This window comes from Lathamus discolor, chromosome 7 (assembly GCF_037157495.1).
Source record: "Lathamus discolor isolate bLatDis1 chromosome 7, bLatDis1.hap1, whole genome shotgun sequence".
Taxonomy (NCBI): Eukaryota; Metazoa; Chordata; class Aves; order Psittaciformes; family Psittacidae; genus Lathamus; species Lathamus discolor.
In genome coordinates, this window is record NC_088890.1 from 23093070 (window position 1) to 23114763 (window position 21694).

General features: G+C 43.9%; 1 protein-coding gene across 9 annotated transcripts in view; it reads right to left on the minus strand.

Moving 5' to 3' along the window:
• The window catches only part of FGD3 (FYVE, RhoGEF and PH domain containing 3), a 124386-nt gene continuing 102692 nt past the window's right edge, over positions 1-21694 (minus strand). For 5 of the 9 annotated variants that reach the window (XM_065686942.1, XM_065686944.1, XM_065686937.1 and 2 more), the window contains 4 exons: positions 13546-13668; positions 11969-12121; positions 9415-9555; positions 1-1394 (listed from right to left, as the gene is read on the minus strand). In XM_065686942.1, coding sequence (XP_065543014.1) covers positions 1170-1394; positions 9415-9555; positions 11969-12121; positions 13546-13668 — 642 coding nt within the window. In that variant the 3' untranslated portion in view covers positions 1-1169. Of the gene's footprint in view, positions 1395-1722; positions 1824-3235; positions 3334-9414; positions 9556-11968; positions 12122-13545; positions 13669-21694 lie in introns of all 9 variants that reach the window. The other 4 variants (XM_065686940.1, XR_010614222.1, XM_065686939.1 and 1 more) reach the window with 4 other exon arrangements.

The following is a 21694-nucleotide window of genomic DNA, read 5'->3' on the forward strand; positions in this document are numbered from 1 at the left end:
TACAGTACTGTGACGGATTTTATTTCATTTTTCTCAGTACTACATGCTTACTACCACTAGGAACAGACATGCCTTTTTTTTCTTTTTTCTTTCTTTAAACCTATATTAAATGTTGACCTAAAGCTTGCTGTGCCTTGGAAATCTGGCTCAGGAGTTAACTGAATGAATTTTTATTTAAATAGATAAGCACTTATTTCTGAAAATAAGACAAATACAGGTGAACAGGAAAATTAAATTACAAATGCAGTTCATACAAATATCTCTTGTTCTAAGCACTAAATTGTGTTACGCTGAGATCTTAAAAAATTCTTAAAATACTTATGAAACATTATTTACAAATTATATAAATAAACCCTAGGTCACTTTTAAATTAACCAATACAACAAAAAAGTCACCTTTTTGTACTGCGTGTACTAAAAATGTTCTTGTTTATTGATCATAACCCAGTTTGCAGTATAAAATGTTTGTTCACTTACATCAAAATGGGTTCAAATAGAAGGAAGGAAGGTATTGGTTTCAAAAGAAAACAAAACAATATTATAAATGTTTAAAATCAATGAGTCTTCTTAATGTTCTTTTCTGCACAGTCTGCAGTCAATTTTTAGAAGTCCCTTCTACGGTATTTGGCTTGTGAACAGGTCATCTCAAAATAGCAGAGACATAGTTTTAGCAAAGGGAAAATACTCAGGACATTGCTCACACTTCACAAAGACCTTTCACCAGCAGGGAGAGGACAGAGAATGGAATGTCAGTGGCCAGCACAAGCCTTTACAACATTTAACTTAAAAGACAGCATTTATAGAACTAATCACAGACTATACACATCCTGCACTAAACAGCAATCAAAAGGACTGGAAAATATACACTTAGGAAAACAAGAGACCAATGGTTTTCCATTACCTTTGATAAAATTAATGCTTTTCTCTTTGTCTTGTGTTTTGAAACTGGCATCGACACCACCACCAACTACAACTACTTTTTCCTTTAACATAATATATGCCAGAGAATTACTGCATGTGAAAAATGTACAGTAAAAGGAGAGAAACCACTGAATTTCCTATGCAGACACATGAAAATATAAAGCCATACAGATTCCAAAGTGCCATGAATACTAAATTCAAGTGATGATGGTTTATAGCATGTAGGAAAGAAACTAAATGAAACTTGCTCTATGGGTTGCTGAGCCCTTCAGCTGTATCTTCAGTTTCCCCTTTGGCTGCTTTGGTGAGAATTTCCATCCATTTCATCTGCAGTTCTTCATCTTCCGCACTGAAATATAAAGTTTGCTGGGACTGGCAAAGCTTAAAGATATGCTTTACTTCAAACTTCTCACCAGAACCTGGTAAACTGACTTCATATCCAGGCAGAGGAATAGGACGTGGGCTCCGTCCATCCTAGAAAAGAGAACAAACGTAAAAACTCAGCAACAAATGGTACTTGAAACGGGAGGAGCGGAGGTCTGCTGTGGAGAAATGAAAGATTCCCTCCCAGTGGGATTAACGAAAGCCTATTTCAAACAGCTCCAAGCTCGCTCTGCAGTAGTAAAATGTGGCTGGGTTTGCGTTACACCACACCTGGGTACGGTCACCAGGCACAGCCTCGGGCGCAGCAGCTACACCACAGCTCCCCCCGGCACCGGAGCATCCCAGGGCGTGCCGCCAGCTGACACACCGCCCCCCCCCCCCGCCAGTGCCAGCGCCTGCAGAGCCAGCACACACACACCTCAACCAGCACAAGAATGCAGTTCCAGAGCCATGTACGGTCAGCTCGTCAGGCAGGACTGTAGCACACAACACAGAGAAGAGGCTATATTGACTGCTTACCTTCGAACAACAAAAGGCAAAGAGTTACTGGCGCTGTATTCTTATTTAACAAGTTCCCTTTCACAGCAAGAATATAGATCCAGCAGTGGCAAGGCTGGAGCTTTTCCTCATACAATTTCACAGACAACTAATGCATGCCGTCTTTTACAAAAAACCCTTTTGAACTAGGTACAGGCAATTGGACCGAGTTGAGAACAGGTCATTGTGGTCCCTTTTGAACTTCAAGGGACATTTGTAGGATTGGTTAAAAGGAGACAAGCAGAGTGGGGCACTGAGAGACATAAATACAACCACCAGGGAAGAGACTGAAGAAAATTTCAGCTTTTAAATAAATTGGTGAATCTTCTCAAAAAGGTCTTGGGTTAATTATGCTGCTTTTCAGAGCTGTCAGGGGAGTTGGAGCTCAGATTCTTGAACATCCCTTCAAGGCCAAATTAACTCAAAGATCTAAGGAGCGATACAGGTATCCAACAGTCAGATCTTGAGCATCAACGAACTCTTCTAAGCTCTCAGGAAAGGTGTACTTCAGCAAGGCAAGACTATGCCATCACCAAGCAACTCATTTCAACTGATGCCAGCAAAGCACTTTCAAAGGTGGGTCCCCAAACTGAGGTATAAACCACATGAGCATCAACTATCTGTAAGAAGCTGTTGCCTCTTGTAGCAGCTACTTGTGTAGCAGCCTCATACCAAAGTTAACAAGGTGTCCCGTGAAGAGGTGGCAAAGTTGTTCTTTTGTCACCCCATATGGAATGCAGATGATTTGGTAAATCTGGAAGGGGACCACGGCTCTGAGAACAATGGCAAACAAAAAAAGAAAAACTTTTTTCTAACCCTCAGACTGAAGTAATTCAAGTTTCAGAACTGTTCCCATCAGTGCAAACACATACATTAACCAAAGGGAAAAAACTACACAGTAAAAAATGTGTCTACACACTTTATTAAATCAATACAGGCTTCCTTCTTGCTGTTATACAAAAATGCCAGAACCCATCTCTTGAAGACCAAGTACTATTCAAGGAGATTCACTGCAGCTTTAGGTCAAACACTGAAGAATTCAGTTCATATTTCAGCGTAAGCAGTTGTCTTACAAGCAGCATACAACCTCTAGATCCTGACACCACAGCCATCAGTATGAACAGGGAGGTCTGCACATGCAGGGGTTCAAACAGACCTGCATATGTGGCAGTGCTAAAGCAAAGCAGCATGGGACTCATGAACACAAAATGCACAAGAGCACATGCAAGCTCAACCATGCCTGCTTCACTGAACTTGGTTTAGGAAAACAGGCACTAGGACTTGCCACATGTAAAGCTGGAGGTTGTCCATGACAATGGAAAATGATATTGTTTGTAGCCAAGAAGTGCAGCGTAAGAGTAAACTGATGTTTGAACTGTACATGTTACACCTACCCAACATGTGCAGACACAGGCAAATTAAGCAGCCTGCCTTTGGTCTTGCTTCCTCCCTTTTCTTAATATGATGCCTTTGCGAATTTCTGTGTACCTGCCTGATCCAAAAGGAAGGGATTTCAATTATCTCTGCACAGCTGTGCTACTGACAGATAAAGGCGAAGCACAGCCCCACACCACACACTCAGCACCATGAGCATATCTGAATTCCCTCTTTTCCACTGAGTCCTTCACCTCCTACCTGGAGGCCAGCAAATACAGGGGTTATTCTGCACGCACAAGGAATTTAGGACCTACACTGAGAGCTTCAGTAGGATTTACAGGCCTTACAGAGACAAACTTCACATTCCATTTTAAGAGCATACTGGATTTGGCTGGTTTAACTGTGGTGTTTCGTTACTTTTTAAAAATATTTGTGTATGCAATATACTAGGGTTGCATGGTATCAGTACCCTGTCAAACCAAAACCCCCAGTCCTGAAGAGAGCTTTGCTTTAGTATTGATTTCATTCCTTTTCCTGAGATAGTGGGTGACATATAAAAAACTACTAGATGTGTAACACTGTCAGTAATCACAAGCATTGTGCACTCATCATGACTCTAAGCAGTGTCATATAATGGGTTATTTATCTAGATAATCACAGCAGCATTTATTTATTGCTCTATTATAGCCATTATAACACACATAGAGGCAGTTCTATTTCATGCCCCCCTCAATACAGACATGCCTCCCATGCTTCACAACTCTCAGCAGCATATGAGCTCTCTCACACAAATACACTGAACAGGTTACCCACTGATGGACCATCTTCACCTCCTACTTTTGAGAAGGCTTACAAAATCCCTGTTCTTTTAATCCAAATTCCACCCTCTACACACTTAGGATCTAATCCCAATTTCAGACACATGTGATACAATGTTCACCTTAGAAAAGGTATTTTGGAAAGTCGCTAGTCCCTAGCCTGACATCGAACTCACTGAACAGACCATGAAAAACCACTGGATTTAACAATTAACAATGAGGAACCATCAGATTAACAGCACCATGACGGAGAGCCAGATTTCACTTGTGGTTAGGAGGGTACCAGAGATGGTAAAGACAGGCAGACTTCAGAGACAGCTCACGGGAAAGCTTTGGGCACCCTTTGGACAGCAGACCCTCAGAAGGCCAGCAGTGCCTAGGTGTCAGAAACTCCACAGGTCTAGTTTACCTAGATACTGGCAATAGCAAAATCAGGTGTGAGCAACCTGGTCTAGTGCAAGGTGTCCCTGCCCAAGGCAGGGGGCTGGAACTGGTTGAGCTTTAAGGTCCAGCCTGAACCTGTCTGTGCTTTTGTGATACAATGGTGTGCCAAGATGCAAAGCTCTGCAGGACCCTGAAAAAGGCAAGGCTGAGTTTTGTGCAGGTCCAACAAAAGCTTCATCTAAACAGGGTCAACAGACAAGCCCAAAAGATACTTCTCTAAAACCCTCAGCTCAACTTCAAACTCGGCTACTCCCATATTTTCTAGAAGTAAATCACATCTACATGATTAACAAAAGATTTTTGTTCAGAAAGCAGTTTTCTCTTGGATCCAACCTGGTGACTATTACATACACGAGCTCTCACTAGTACAGATTTACTCTCCATATTTCTCCAAAATTCATTGCTTTTCTAGCTATCTGGGACTCCCTAATTCTTCATTTCTCCAACAGCTATAGGTTAATGATAGAGCTGTGGTGGCAGCTGCACGCTTTACAAGGCCAGTGGGGGCAGAAGCTCCAGGTTCTCCACAAGGCTCCTTCCAGAGCTCTTGGAAAGACAGACCAATGTCTGTAACAACCCCGATCATTAAGCTTGAGGTGGTCTTTGCTTATAAGCAAACTTTCATAATTCTACTCCAACATTTAAAAAACAGCTGCATAAGCTCTGTTCAGTCTGAGGACAGATAAAATCGGTATGATTTCCATATCTAAATAACCTGTGAATTTTATCCTTACTGCCTTATGGAAGACTTACTTAAACTGTGAAAGCTCAGCAGATTAATTAATTCTGCTGGAACAAGAATCTAAAGCAGAAGAGCAGTTTTCTTGCTATTTTAAAGCCTGTGAGTTGTATTTCCCTCTGCACATCTTTGGCGTGAGGGCTGGGAGTGCAGAAGACAAATGCTGTCAGGGCTTTTATTGCATCAGAAGCTCCAGATTCGCTTTGGTTTACTTCTTCCTGCCAAGAAGCAGGTATTCTTTCTGTTGTTTTGAAGAGCTTCCCAACTCCCAACTTCCCAACTCCTGCAGCCATGCTTCATTTGGCCTGTGTTTGAAGACCTTTAATACCATTTTGGCAACATTATTCCCAAGAAGCCCCTCTTCTTTAGGCACTGAAACTTTTATGCTTATTTGCAGGCCTGAAGAAGTTTGTGAGATGCTTTGAGGTGGTTTTACAAAATAAAACAATGCCTGGGTAAGTAACATTCAAGCATGTGAGAGTTTCCCACTGACTGCAGACACAGCCCCCAGAAAAGAGGCTCTAGAAGAGATTTTTCTCAGAATTCAAGTGTATACCCTGTAAACATTAACTTGGGTTAATTATTAACTTGGGTTAATACCAAAGAATGCGATTTGCTTTGTAATTTTTTCCTTCAGGTGGATGCAAATGGAAAAAAGTATACGAGTGGGAATAATAGGCCCTTAAAGAAGGAATTCATTTTTGTTCCTTACAGTCTCAGCCTGCAACTGCTGATTCCTGATAGTAAATCTTGGCTTAGTTATTGATAAATCAACCTTGTCCCGTATGCTTTTTTCCCTGCTTTACTGGGAGATTTATCTCACACCTAAAATTGTTGAGGACACTACCCACTAAATTTGACTGTCATAAAATTAACAATCAAAGGCACCCTTTCCCCCTAAAAAATAGGATCTTACTAATAATATCAATAGAGGCTCAAAATCAAATTTGGCAGGACATGGAACAAAGAACATAGTATCTGAAGTACAGAAGCCCCTACAGCTTCCAACCCTGACTTTTCACAACTGTCAGGAGGGGATATGGAGAACTGAGCATCATTCTGCTGTGCATTAAATGCAGATGATATATACCCCATGGGTTACAATTTGTACTGTCCTGCAACAATTGATTGGGCACTAGGAGAAATCATCTTCCAAGGTCAAACCATGTAAGAGACATTTCTTCCTCTCAGGTCCTCCTTCCAGCCATCTCTTAGATGACATCATATTTGAAAAACCATGGCAGTCAGGAGAAGTTCCCTACAACTGGAAAAAGGGAAATATAACCCCCATTTTCAAGAACGGGAAAATGGAAGACCCGGGAATTACAGACCAGTCAGTCTCACCTCTGTGCCTGGCAAAATCTTGGAGCACATTCTCCTGGAAGGCATGCTAAGGCACATGAAAAACAATGAGGTGGTTGATGACAGCCAGCATGGCTTCACTAAGGGGAAATCCTGCCTGACCAATCTGGTGGCCTTCTATGATGGGGCTACAGAACTGGTGGACAAGGGTAAAGCAGCTGATGTCATCTACCTGGACTTGTGCAAAGCGTTTGACACTGTCCCACACAACATCCTTGTCTCTAAATTGGAGAGACATCAATTTGATAGGTGGACCACTCGGTGGATAAAGAACTGGCTGGCTGGCCGCACACAAAGAGTTGTGATCAATGGCTCAGTGTCCGGCTGGAGACCAGTAACAAGTGGTGTCCCTCAGGGATCGGTGTTGGGACCAGTCTTGTTCAACATCTTTGTCACTGACATGGACAGTGGGATTGAGTGCGCCCTCAGCAAGTCTGCTGATGACACCAAGCTGTGTGGTACGGTTGATACGCTGGAGGGAAGGGATGCCATCCAGAGGGACCTTGACACGCTTGTGAGGTGGGCTGATGCCAACCTTATGAAGTTCAACCACAACAAGTGCAAGGTCCTACACCTGGGTCAGAGCAATCCCAGGCACAGCTACAGGTTGGGCAGAGAAGAGATTCAGAGCGGCCCTGCAGAGAAGGACTTGGGGGTGCCGGTCGATGAGAAAATGAACATGAGCCGGCTCTAGCGTGCGCTCACAGCCCAGAAAGCCAACCGTATCCTGGGCTGCATCAAAAGGAGCGTGACCAGCAGGACGAAGGAGGTGATCCTGCCCCTCTACTCTGCTCTTGTGAGACCTCACCTGGAGCACTGTGTGCAGTTCTGGTGTCCTCAACACAAAAAGGACATGGAACTGTTGGAACAAGTCTAGAGGAGGGCCACGAGGATGATCAGGGGACTGGAGCACCTCCCATATGAAGATAGGCTGAGAAAGCTGGGGCTGTTCAGCCTGGAGAAGAGAAGGCTGCGTGGAGACCTCAGACCAGCCTTCCAGTACCTGAAGGGGGCCTATAGGGATGCTGGGGAGGGACTCTTCATTAGGGACTGTAGTGACAGGACAAGGAGTAATGGGTTAAAACTTAAACAAGGGAAGTTTAGATTGGAGATAAGGAGGAAATTCTTTCCTGTTATGGTGCTGAGGCACTGGAATGGGTTGCCCAGGGAGGTTGTGAGTGCTCCATCCCTGGCAGTGTTCAAGGCCAGGTTGGATGAAGCCTTGGGTGGGATGGTTTAGTGTGAGGTGTCCCTGCCCATGGCAGGGGGGTTGGAACTAGATGATCTTGAGGTCCTTTCCAACCCTAACTATTCTATGATTCTATGACATACATTGCTCCTGAGTGAGGAAGGCCAAAAACTTAAGACTTCTTCCCTCTACTCCCACTCACCTTCCTCAATCTTGCCTCTGTGTGAGACACTCTGCCTTGATTTGTATGGGATATACAGCTTCTGCTCGTCTGTTGCTGAGACACAGCTTTCACATCACTTGAAAAGTTTTCCAGTGAAGCCATTCTCTTTGCTTTGCTTTTTAAACCATTCTTCCTTTCTCCAGACTCTGACTCCAGAGAGATCTGAAGATTGGGTTTGATGCATTCATCTCAGTGCTCTGTCTGAAGCCGTTTGCTTCTTTAACTGGTAATTTCAGTCATTCATCTCCTGTTTAGTAGGAGAGAAAGCAGGCAGCCCATTGCCTGCAGGATGAATTGGAAGCTTACCCAGTGTGGGGTGTGAATCCCAGACAAAGCCAAGTGGGCTGTGTCTGGAGCTCCACATTTAAGCTTTGAGACTCTTCAAGCACTATGCATAAAACATTACACATGCTTATTTAAAACCAGAGGTGCTCTTGCTGACAAGCAGCAAAACTAGCGCACTTTTAAAGATGTATTCTTCTTTCTGAACATTCGCTACAGGGTAAGCTTTACTCTGAATACCTGTATAAAATAATGAGTAATATTTAGCTCCCAGACTGTTCCTTGCTACAGCCATTCAAACTGACGCTAACAAAAAATAAACCCTTCACATCATGACTCCTACAGCAGATTAGGCTGAATTCGCACCCGTTTCTTCTTCCATCCCACCCAGGAGATGAAACAAAGCTCTATATAAAAGTGTCAAACACCAAATAAAAATTGAGTATGGTATTCAGCATTGTCATTCTTTACCTTCAGCACTAAGGAAGCATGACTGATATTTCTATTTTGGATAGTCTATCTTGGATACAGATATTTCTATCCCTTGACTTTCATCACACACAAATGCTAGTTAGCTTCAACAACACACTTTAAAAAAACAGAACCCACTCATTACAGTGATTATTTCAAGTAAAGATAAAATTCCATGATGCTCTGACAAGGAGCTTTACCAGACACAGTCCATTTTTCAGGCCAAACAACATCTACATTTCCAGGAAACCTTCCACCCTCTCAACCTTGAACTAGGTTTAAAAAAACAGCAATTGCAATATTCAGACTGCTTTGCAGCTCTATACATCTTACCAGGAAGGGCTTTCCTTAATAAAACCTTTGAACACACCTGTCAGAAACCTCTAAAATGCCCCAAAACACAACCACGTTAACCTTATTTTGTCCTGTCTGGTTAAAAACTTGAGAAGAAAAGCAATGAGCTTAAACATTTGCTCATACCGTATCAGCAGTAACTGCAGATAGCAAAGATCTGAAATCTCTGAGGCTTTGCGCCATATATTCAGAATACCAAGTTCATTTTTGTTGTTGAAACCAAGCCAAACCCTTTGACCTATTTGCCAGCTTGACATATATGAACTTAATGCTTTTTTCTTTTTGCTCTGTGTTATCCACAAATGCCATTTTACCTGACTACTCCCTTGCAGATACAGAACAAGAGGTTCAGTCTTGGGGATGGTCACCCACATTTTGTACCAAGTCTTCCCTTTTTCAAGGAACTGGAGGTAACTGCTGAAGAGGCTGTTTTCAGCTGCCAAGATGCTTTGCTTCTGGAGGAAAGGGGGGAAAAAAAAAGAGAAAAAAAAGAGACAAGAAGAGAGCTGTTTGTTTCCATTGATGCTTATGTGGGCAAAATGCTTCAAGAATTAAGTATAGAGCATACTTAATTTAAGTTGTTCAGAGTCAAATACTACTGTAGGGCAAATGCTGGACAGCACATAAATGAATACAAGCTTAATCATTATTATATACTACCAAGAAACTGCACAATTCCATGTAACAGAGGCAGATGCTGAACTAGTGCTCCCAGAAGACACGAACTCAAATTCCACCTCCACCAAGTACACGGAGAATGGTGATGAAGATGATGCAGCTACTTTCTTGATTAGCAAAGTAGGCTGGGGGATGAATTCATACTAATACAAAAGGTGTATTAACAGACACTGTTGTGCTTGGATGCAGAGAGACAGGAGCCAAATCAGAGCACTAGGGCAAAGAGAGATTGAAAGAGATTTTTGTCTTCTGAAAGGAAGAAAACCAAAATTCCTGCTCACGTTAGACTTTGCACAGACATCTCCTGGGGATTCCTAGCATCTGACAGTAACGTCTGTAAAGTAGCAATCTCCTCAGCTGCCATTAAGCTTGTTAAGAAAGTTTAAAATAAATAGGCGGGAAAGGAAAATCCAGCTCTGATCTTTTTTTTTTTTTTTTCGTACAGCCACTTTCTTACATTTTATCTGCTCCTTTGAAGATTGAGCAGAAGGCTAGAAGCCTCAGCATATGACAGCAAAATTACTCTTTTCCTTGGGTTTTTACAATATTTTGCTATAATCTGCTTTCTAGAGTCAAGCCACAGGTCACATTTCCCTGGTTTGCTTTATGGGTTTTCAGGTTAACAGAGCTCTTGGCTGGGTTAGCTGCAGGTTTTCACTTTTCAGGCAAACAGCTCTGTTGAAACATGCTATAAAGTTTATCAGGAGATATCACAGACTATAGTATGAGCATATTAAGTGCTCATCATCTATAGGCATAGCTTATGTATCTGTATATAGTGCAGTATATATATGAAGTTTTTAATGGATCCAGAATCTCGTCAGTGCTCTGCAGCCATGGCAGTTCAGGAAAGGGCAATGTGCATTTGTAACTCTACCACACTTGGTATTCCTGAGATTCTGGATGTGTTTGAGTACAAAATACCTGAGCAGCAGGATTCACTCTGCTGTAATTTTACCTGCATAGGTATATTTAGTAGCCTGGAAAGAAATATGACATGCTGGGAAGCAGTGGTGCAGGGTCTAAGAAGACTATTTGAGAAAGCATTTACAGCAGGAGCTCTAGATATGCACTGTCAGGTTTCCATTTCCTGCTCAGTCTATCTATATTCCATATAGTTTGGTTCTGCTAAGGAATATAACAGTCTAGGAGCAGTGTAATGGCTCTGAGGGGTGGCTTCCAGAAAGATGTTTTTCAGTATAGCCTGCAACTGTTCCCCAGTTCTTCATGCAGTGCTCAAAGCAGGATGGTACACATCACCATATCAGAGGGAATGATGGTTTGCAACGAAGTTAAATTCTCAAGAGTGTCAGTGTCTCTTTCAGGAGCGCAGCGTCCCTGTGGGTCCACTTCCAATTGAGATGAATGTCCTCTTTTATACATGCAGTGACTTCTGGCTGTATTTCACAGGTAAAATAAAAACCTTTTTCTTAAGGTGGCCCATGAAAAGTGCGGCAGGTAATGGTACTCACAGCTCTGCTTGTAGTCTAAAATGGGTATTGGTAAGAGAAGGTTCAGTTGTTGTGGGTAAGGATAAAACAAAGCCGTTTGCCAACATGTTTCTGTTCTTGTGAAAAATACAGGTAGGATGTGCTGCTACCATGGTTGTAAAGCTTGGTGATATCTGTGGCAATTGTGAAGCAGTAGTTCACATAGTATATAATTTGTGGAAGTCACATTGCAGGAAAGAGTCTGCATTATAGCATGTTTGAGAAAGTTTCAGCAAATCCTGATGGTCTTTCAGAAGGATGCCATGCTTTTACATAAGCAACTAAGGCAAAATTCATTTCAATGAGATTCTGACAGGATGCGAAATAAAGAGTGCAGAAGTATCTTCTAGATGGAGTTAAAAGTGAAAAAAACAAGCCTTATTTTGCCAACAGTTACTGAGCACAACTCAGGATTTGAAATGCACCATAAGAAAAAAAAAAGCTAGAAGTTTTTCCTCTTATTTTTTTCACTTTGAAATCTGAAGCTCAGCTGCAGCACCTGTCTGCAACCCACTGTAATCAGCATCCTCTGATGAACTTTTGCTATTTGCAAACAGCAGTCGAGCTTCGTGACATTCAATGTAACTTAGAGACTAAAGGGTCAAATACCATGGTGGGGAAAAAAGATAATCAAACAACTTTATTTCAAACAAGACTCAAGCAGCTGACACACCCTAAGTTTCTTAGCTAAATTCTGTACCTCTGCAGCTAGTCTTTTCTTGTGTTCTCCCACTGCTTCCACTCCAGGGCTGCAAGGGCTTGCTGGTAACTGCAGAAAACACTCTTTACACACTCGATTATGACGGCTGTTATCTGCAAGTGGTTTAAACTCAGAGCATTTTGCGCAGATCACCTGCATCAGAAAGATGGTGCTCTATTACAAATCATCAAAACACAAAGAAAGTGACTTGCAGAATGGTTGTCATTAAAGCAAAATCCAGAAAACTAATGTAAGCATAAGAGAGACCAATCGAATATTTACTTTATTTACCTCCATTAATAATTAATGGGTTTGTGATCCCATGCTGTGTACCAATATATCTAACTAAAGAAAACACATGCCTTTTGGGAAATACTTGATGATTAACATCATGCAAGTTTGTTTTTCTTTTCCTATAAGCCTTCAGGAGTCCAAAAGGGCTTAGGCTGACAAAGGAATTTGTGCTTTTGAATGCCAATCATCCAATGGTCTAGGAAGGACTGATTCTGAGAGTAAAGGTGGCTGACACTTCACAAATTAACTTCTTTAATTTGAATGCCATTGCCACATCACTAAACACAGCACAACCAACCACTGTTTAACAGCAGATTACTAATAATGCAATTCTTGTTATCTCTCTGGCCATGGGGGAAGCTAATATTTGCAATGCAACATTTTAAATTTACATAAATGTATTTCATGATTTTAGTAATCATTAATAAAATAAACCAAGAAGGTTGAAAATCCCACCCCAAGTGCAAAAAGTGTCTCCTCCACAGCAATTTTATCCCGATTGCTGGAACTGAGGTTTCTTTAAAGATCTTAATTACGCACTTAGGTGTCTCTCTTCAGCTGAAAATTTTTCTGCAGTTCAAATGAATAGTGGTATTTAAGTAACACTATTCTGTACTAGTTACATTAGAAACACTGAACTGTACAACTGAAGTCACAGTAGGCAGGTTTCAAGTCATTTGCAGCAATCAATCTCATTTTGGCTGTGGTGATTTGCAGAGAAAAACCCCCAGGAATAAAGCTGTCAGTGAACGGCACTGAGGAAGGGTGGCCAAGTGCCTTCAGTAACATGGCTTGGAATCTCCAGAACTGTTTTTTTTATGACTTTTCAAGCAGGACAAAACAACTTCGGCACAAGCAATTCTTGACAACTCTGCGTCAGGGGAAGAAGATCCCACCTATCTTTAATATTGTATGCTCACTGTTCATCCTAGAAAGAGCTGCTTTATGAAGTAAGGCTGTCAGGCGGCCATTCTGTTTCTGCACACGAAATATAGGGGACAGCTCCCTCCCCAGATACTGACATCCCTAAGGAGCACTACCTGTCCTGTTATCCACTGAGGCACTGCATTTGTCTTTAAACCAGCACAGACTATGCCCCTTGCCCCAGAGTTTTGCTCTTTTTTTTCCCTGATTCTAGGGAGTAAAGCAAGTGGAAAGATCTGCTGTCAATGACCTGCCACAAACCAGAACATCTTGTAGTTCCTGCACTGGAAAACATTAACAAATCTCTTCAACAATCTCAGCAGAAGAATCTAAAGAGCTTAGTGCATCCTGATACTTACTGCCCCACACTGCTTACAGTGGTGCCGCCTTTTGGTGATGGAGTTGAAGCTTTCACTGCAGCTCTTGCAAGCCTGTTTCTCCTTGTCTCGCTTGGATTTGGAAGATTTCCTACAGGAATCACTCTGAAATGAAAAGTACAATTCTGTGACTTTTTTTCTTTTCCTTTTAAAGATTGCAAATCAACTCACAGAGATCTCCTGCTGACCAGGAGCCCTGTCGGATTCACACCTTTTTAGGAAAGAATTCCCATTAACTCTGCTGATGGTGTGCGGTGGGTGGATGGCCCAGCCACTGGGTGGTTCTGGGGTGGCATTATGTGATCTCAGGTTGCTAAAGCCAGCTCCCCACGTCCCTCTCTGCCCGCCTGTGCCCTTCCTGCCACTGAGTGACTTCATCTCACCGCCCTCTGGTAAGGGGGAAGAGCAACTGGCAACCTGATCTGCTTGAAGATGTCCCTGCTTATTGCAGGGGCATTGGACTGGATGAGCTTTGAAGGTCCCTTCCGACATAAACTATTCTGTGATTCTATGTGGGCTTCTCAGGAGCAGCTTTCCTTCCAGCACTCACCTCTTCCCCCCCACCCCCACTGCAACATGACTTGGTTAAGCAAGGTAAATGCTGTTGACCTAGTGAGTGTGTTGTACTCTTCTGTTCACGGGGAGGAAATGTGAAGTTTTTGGGGAAAATGGCTTGATTGAAGAAGTGAATGGTGCTGACAGTGGATTTCTGCACCATCCGACTTCAAATGCTGAAATAAGGAGTTTCTTTAGGCTCTCTTCCAGCCCATGATGAAATATAAAGCTACTCAAGACAACATGGACACCTGATCTACTATCAACTGCTCTGGGCAGCAGGCACTTTCTATCATCTGCCTAGATAGCCAAGCATGTTCAGCCTCTTAAGCTAAGCACCTAAGCTAGCACACAAAGTCACTCAGAGAATAACACAGTGTTTTGGGTTGAAAGGGACCTTAAAGCTCACCCAGTTCCAACCCCTGCCACGAGTAGGGACAACTTCCACTAGAGCAGCTTGCTCCAAGCCCCTGTGTCCAACCTGGCCTTGAGCACTGCCAGGGATGAGGCAGCCACAGCTTCTCTGGGCACCCTGTGCCAGTGCCTCAGCACCCTCACAGGGAAGAGCTTCTGCCTAAGAGCTCATCTCAGTCTCCCCTCTGGCAGGTTAAAGCCATTCCCCTTGGCCTGTCCCTACAGGCCCTTGGCCAAAGCCCCTCTCCAGCTTTCCTGCAGCCCCTTTAGGCACTGGAGCTGCTCTCAGGTCTCCCCTTCAGGAGCCTTCTCTTCTCCAGGCTGCCCCAGCCCAGCTCTCTCAGCCTGGCTCCAGAGCAGAGGTGTAATTAAACTCAATTGTACAATTTTCTGATAAACTGAAGACCATGAACATCACAATGTGCAGTTTACAAAAATACAGTTTCACAGAAAGCTTCAAGCAGACCGCCTGTTTTTTTTTTCTCTTTTGTTAAATAAGTATTATTCCTCCTTACTAGTCAGGATGGCTGTGTGCAAGGGAACAGGAAGCCCAGGGCACCCCCAGCCAGTGTCTGCTTGGAGACACATGCCCCAAGGATGTGCCTGCATCACGTTCCTCTGGCACAACTCTTTCATGAGAAGAGGTTTGGTAACTTCATTTTTGCTTGCTTAGCACGTTCATTTAACACGCTACTGGGAGAAGAAACATTTCTCTAAGTCAAAGAGAAGAGATATTTTAGTTTTTCTGAAGATCAACCAGGTGAGGACAGGCCCTTTGTTACACAGATTCGGGACTCCTTGACAACCCCCCTTTCCCTCTAAAGTACTAGCACATACTAAGTCACAGCTTAAATCCACTGGAGAGAGAACAATCTGCTCAACAAATTTCCCCTTCTTCAAAGCTTTTCTTTAACACAGGATGTGGGCATGTGGGGGTGTGAGGAAAGGCAGCAGCAATTAAACTGAGCAGAGGCTGGTGGCACCAGCAATTAGGGAAATCTTGCCACTCACTCTAAACTCTCACCTCAGTGGTTACAACTAACCTGCAGAAGTCACTAAAACAGGTTTTCAGGCCAATTAAGAAAAATAAAATATCAGTTTTAAAAGCTGACACCTCAATCCCATCTTTCAGCCTCCCTAGGAACAGAGGAAAGTTCACTGTTTTTCAGCAGGGCTGCTGAAAGCACCCTGGCTTTACACACCAAACCCACACTAATACTTCTAATTGGATTGGCTCTTTTAATTTTCATTATCTTTTCTATGGCTGCAATGCAATGTTTCAAACTTGTATACAAGTACATAGGATACTCTGGAATCCAGCCTGGGAAAGCACAGCCAGAAAGATTTATTCATTCAGGAAAATCACCACAGCCCCATACACACACACACACACTAACTGCTCAGCAAACCAGAATTCCTGCAAATCTGAGCCTTCCCCCACCAAAAGCAGAGTGCAGAATTTCACTTTTCTTGTGAAGAACCGGATGTAACCAGTCCCACTGAATTACACTAACTGAACAATGCCTCAGATGAATCACCGGCACAAATGTTCCTCTCAGGTTCTAACAGACTCCTCCAAAGCAGGCATGTAATTAAGGCAATTTGAAAAGCTTTTACTGATCAGCAGCAACCTACAGAGTAACTTTGTTATTTATATCATATATATAGGCTAAAGTCAGCCATTTCTCACTCTGATTTTTATACTAATGCTATTAATTGTTTCAGAAGACTGATTTTTCTTCCACTGGCTAGGGATGGGTTCCTCTTCAGTTCTTAGATCAGAGCATTTACTCACTGGTCAACCTATTTTTTCTCTCCTTATTAGAATTTGCATATAGCACAACAAGTCTTTTGATTCTGATGGTAATATCATCACTAGTGTTACTGGAATGGCAAGGGAGTAAATGAAGGCACTATTAGCCTTGTGAGACATGACTGGAAGATAATGCTGGTAAATGCTGAACAAAACCAGTTTTTTGCTTTCAACTGATACCTACACGTGCCTGCGCAGGAAAAATACTGAAGTTCCTCTAACATGAACTGAATGTACTGGTTCATGTAGAAATTGGTTAATTTTTTGTACTTCAACAGGAATATCCATCGTCACCCACATGCATATTTCTTTAATACAGGTAAGACTCCAGCTGAACACTTCCTCTAATGAATCTCGTATTTGACTTCCTCCTCGATGTGAAACAGCCTAGACAATGTTCACTAGCACAAATACACAACCCATATATTTAACAAAGGAAAGATAGCAGAAAGGGTGTTATATTGGCCAAGATTTGTTACGAGTTACACATGAGCTTTTCTTTCAGAGCACTGTATTTTAACTTGTGCTGTAGCATACAATAAGTATTTAATAGTAACTTCATTAATAAAAAAAAGCCCTGTATAAAGAGGCCTTTAGATTTGATGAATACCAGAAATGTTTCATAACATTTCTCAACATTATGAGAATATAGTGAGAACACAAGAATTTGAAACATTGCTATTGCAGCTGTAGAAAAGATAATAAAAATGAAAACATATTTTCTTTATTACTTGGCAAATTCCAATGAGCAATTACATAAGAATGACTTACTCAGTATTATATTATTTAACTGTTGACACTGGGAAAGAATTAAGCAGTCCGTAGCTTTCCATCCCTATGAAACCATGGGACCCTGCTGCACAGTACCTAATCGCACCCAGCAGTGGCTCAGGTTGACCTTGCCACATACTTTACCTATCACCATCTGAAAAGAGAGACTTTTGTAGAAAACAAGGACATGCATTGTCATTTACAAACCTTGTTCATCAAAGATAAATGTGTCACTTCGCATCTGGGTCCTTTATTACACAAGCTACAGTATTTACTGCTGATGTATGCTAAGAGGGAAGTACAAAGCTGCCCTATCTTCAACTTTCTTAATACTAATGCACTTTAATCTTTCTTCCTGTACCCAGCTCTGTTTTGAACCTGGTAAACCTGACATGCAAAAACACTTGCAAAAAATCAAGTTCAGAGGCAGGATCTACAGTAACTTCTTTCAGACTGGGTTGTTTTGACCACTATTGTGCTTTTACCCTACAGCTGCATTTAACTCTCTAAATCTTGACAGTTTCCTCCAACTTTAAAATTTTGGTGGAAGAAGAGTACAACTCCTACCTAGACCTAAGTGACTGCAAAGTGAAGGCCTGTGGCTAGCCTGCTCACTGAACCACTGGAGCCTTCATTTGCTTCTGAAACACGAAGGGCTGGAAGAAAAAGCAACAAAACCAGTGGGCTCAGGAGACTGTTATTCTGTGGTTTATGACTTGCTTTATATTTCATCCTGTCTGGGACAGGAAGTAGAAATGAGGCCTCGATGCTGTACATGAAATATAGACACACTGAGAGACACTTCTATAGGCAGATGCATGAGAAACAAAGGTATTTCAAATACTTTTCTTCTCATTATGCTCATACTGCTGTGTAGTTTCCGTTTACAAATTACGTATTTCGAGACATCTGCAACGGGGCAGAAAATCACCAGATGCTTCTGGAAATCACAGAACCACAGAATGGTTTGTGTTGGAAGGGACATTAAGGCTCATCCAGTTCCAACCCCCCACCACGGGCAAGGACACCTTCCACTGGAGCAGCTTGCTCCAAGCCCCTGTGTCCAACCTGGCCTTGAGCACTGCCAGGGATGGGGCAGCCATAGCTTCTCTGGGCACCCTGTGCCAGCGCCTCAGCACCCTCACAGGGAAGAGCTTCTGCCTAAGAGCTCATCTCAGTCTCCCCTCGGGCAGGTTAAAGCCATTCCCCTTGGCCTGTCCCTACAGGCCCTTGTCCCAAGCCCCTCTCCAGGTTCCCTGCAGCCCCTTCAGGCACTGGAGCTGCTCTCAGGTCTCCCCTTCAGGAGCCTTCTCTTCTCCAGGCTGCCCCAGCCCAGCTCTCTCAGCCTGGCTCCAGAGCAGAGCTGCTCCAGCCCTCGCAGCATCTCCATGGCCTCCTCTGGCCTCGCTCCAGCAGCTCCACGTCCCTCTTGTGCTGCTGCCCCAGAGCTGGATCAGGACTGCAGGGGGGGTCTCCCCAGAGCACAGCAGAGGGGCAGGATCCCCTCCCTGAGCTGCTGCTCATGCTCTGGGGGTGCAGCCCAGCACACAGGGGGGTTCCAGGCTCAGCACACACTGAAGCTGGGTCATGGGGAGCTTCTTGTCAATCAGCACCCCTGAGTCCTCCTCAGGGCTGCTCTCAGTCCATTCTCCACCCAGAATGTCTTTGTGTTTGAGACTGCTGTGACCTAAGGGCGGGACCTTGCACTTGGCCTTGTTGAACTCCATGAGGTTTGCACGATGCCACCTCTCCAGCCTATCCAGGTGCCTCTGGATCCCATCCCTTCCCTCCAAGGTGTTGACCGCACCACAGAGCTTGGTGTCATTGGCAAACTTGCTGAGGGTGCTCGATCCCACTGTCCATGTTGAACAGCACCAGTCCCAATACCAGCCCCTGAGAAACTCCATTCATCACTGATCTCCACTTGGACACAGAGCTGATGATAACAGCCCTTTCAGTGTGACTACCTTAAGGGGAACAGAGGGCCCCATATGCCTGCCTGATCAGACTCTGCCGCCTTCCTAGGGTCAGAATGAGGGACCTCACCAGAAAACTCACTCATCTGGTACAGCCCTGTGGTTACTATCCTTTATTAGGCTTCCAGGTGAGCAATGAAGAAATCTCTTCAAGAGGCCTGAGGAGACTCAAGAAGGACTTCAGGGCATTGAGGGGGGACTGGTTCAGGATTCGGGAGCCCAAGTAGTGTTCTTGTCCCTCCTGCCAGTCACAAACAATGATAATGGTTACCTCAGAAAAATCACATTAATTAGTTCCCGGCTCCGTGACTGGTGTCAGCACCAGAATTTGGGTTTTTTTGACCATGGGTCAGTTTATGCAGCACCAGGCCTGCCAGCAGCAGGTGGGCTATGCCTGTGCTAAAGGGGAAAAAGGATTCTAGCCCAAGAGCTAGCAGGACTCATAGACAGGGCTTTAAACTAGGTTTGAAGGGGAAGAGGATAACACCAGGCTCTCTAGAAATGAGTGATGGGGTAGCGTGCCACTGCTGGAGTCCAGATGCACAGGGCAACTTGAATGCATTTATGCCAATGCCCGCAGCATGGACAACAGGAGGAACTGGAAGCCATTGTGCTTCCAGGCAAATCATGACATAATCACCATCACAGAAATGTGGTGGGATGTTTCACATGATTGGAGTGCTGCAATGGATGGCTACACGATCTTCAGAAGGGACAGACAAGAAAAGAGAGGTGGTGGGGTTGCATTGTATGGTAGGGAGTGCATTGACTGCCTTGAACTCAATGTTGTGAGTGAGAAGGCTGAATGTTTGTGGGTGAAGATCAGGGGAAGGCCAACCAAGCTGGTATCCTGGCAGGAGTCTGTTACAGACCACTCAGCCAGGACCAAGCTACAGATGAAGTGTTCTTCAAACAACTGGGAGAAGTTTCACCATTGCTTGCCCTTGTTCTCGTGGGGGACTTCAACCTACCAGATGTCTGCTGGAAGTACAACACAGAAGAGAAGAAACAATCCAGGAGGTTTTTGGAGGGTGTGGAAGATAAATTCCTGACCAAGCTGGTAGTGAGCCAACTAGGGGAGATGCCTGGCTATGTTTGCTGTTGGCAGGTGAAATGATGGTTGGGAACATCTTGGGCAAAGTGATCACGAAATGACTGAATTTTCAATCCTTGGCGAAGTCCGGAAGAAGGTCAGCAAAATCACCACCTTACACTTCTGGAGGGCTGACTTCAGCCTGTTTATGATGTTGGTTCACAGAATTCCCTCAAAACATTACTGAAGGACAAACGGGTCCAGGAGGGGTGGACACTCTTCAAGAATGAAATCCTTGAGGCGCAGGAGTGAGCGGTACCCATGTGCTGAAAATCAAACTGGTGGGAAAGACCAGTGGGGCTGAACAGGGAGATAGTGCTAGAACTCAGGAAAAGACAGTTTATCACCTGTGGAGGAAGGGACTGTTACCCCATGAAAAGTTTAAGGATGTTGTTAGGTTATGTAGACAGAAAGTTAAAAAGGCAAAGGCACAGATGGAAATAAATATGGCCACTGCCATAAAAAATAATAAAAAGTATTTTTCCAAATATATTAGCAGTAACAGGAGGGCCAAGGAAAACCTTCATCCTCTGCTGGATTCTACGGAAAGCCTAGTGACTGAGGATGACGAAAAGGCTGAGTTACATAACGCTGCCTTTACCTCAGTCTTTAATAGTCACACCAGCCATCCCCAGGGTACTCAGTACCCTGATTTGGATGGCAGAGATGGGGAACAGACTGAAGTCCCCGTAATTGAGGAAGAAATGGTTAGCAACCTCCTGCTCCACTTAGATGTGCACAAGTCTATGGGACCTAATGGGTTCTGCCCAAGAGTGCTGAAGGGGCAGGCAGAGGAGCTTTCCAAGCCACCCTCAGTCATCTATCAGCCATCCTGGTCTAGTGGGCAGGTTCCAGAGTATCTCCTTCTATGATAAGGTGACCTGCCTGGTTGATGAGGGAAAGGCTATAAACATCCTGTATTTGGATTTAAGCATCTGACACTGTCTCATACAATTTGCTCCTGGACAAATGGAGGACGTGGCCTATGGCCTGGACAGGATGATTCTTCACTGGATTGGAAAGTGGCTGGATGGCCAAGCCCAAAGAGTGGTGGTGAATGGTGTCACATCTAGCTGGTGACCAGTCACTAGTGGTGTCCCTCAGGGCTCAGTGTTAGGGCCAGTGTTGTTTAATACCTTCACTGATGATCTGGATAAGAGGATCAAGGGCACCCTCTGTATATTTGGAAACAACACCAAGTTGGGTGGGAGTGTTGATCTGCTGGAGGGTAGGGAGCTCTGCAGAGGGATCTGGACAGACTGGACCCATGGGATGTCACCAGTGGGATGATGTTCAACAAGGTAAAGTGCCAGGCTCTGCACTTGGGCCACAACAACCTCCTGCAACGCTCCAGGCTTGGGAAGAGTGGCTGGGAACTGCTCATGGAAAAGGTCCTGGGGGTGCTGACTGATGGAGCTGAACATGAGCAGCTTGTGCCCAGGCAGCCAGGAAGCCACCAGCACCCTGGCCTGAAGCAGCACCAGTGCGGCAGCAGCGCCAGGGCAGTGA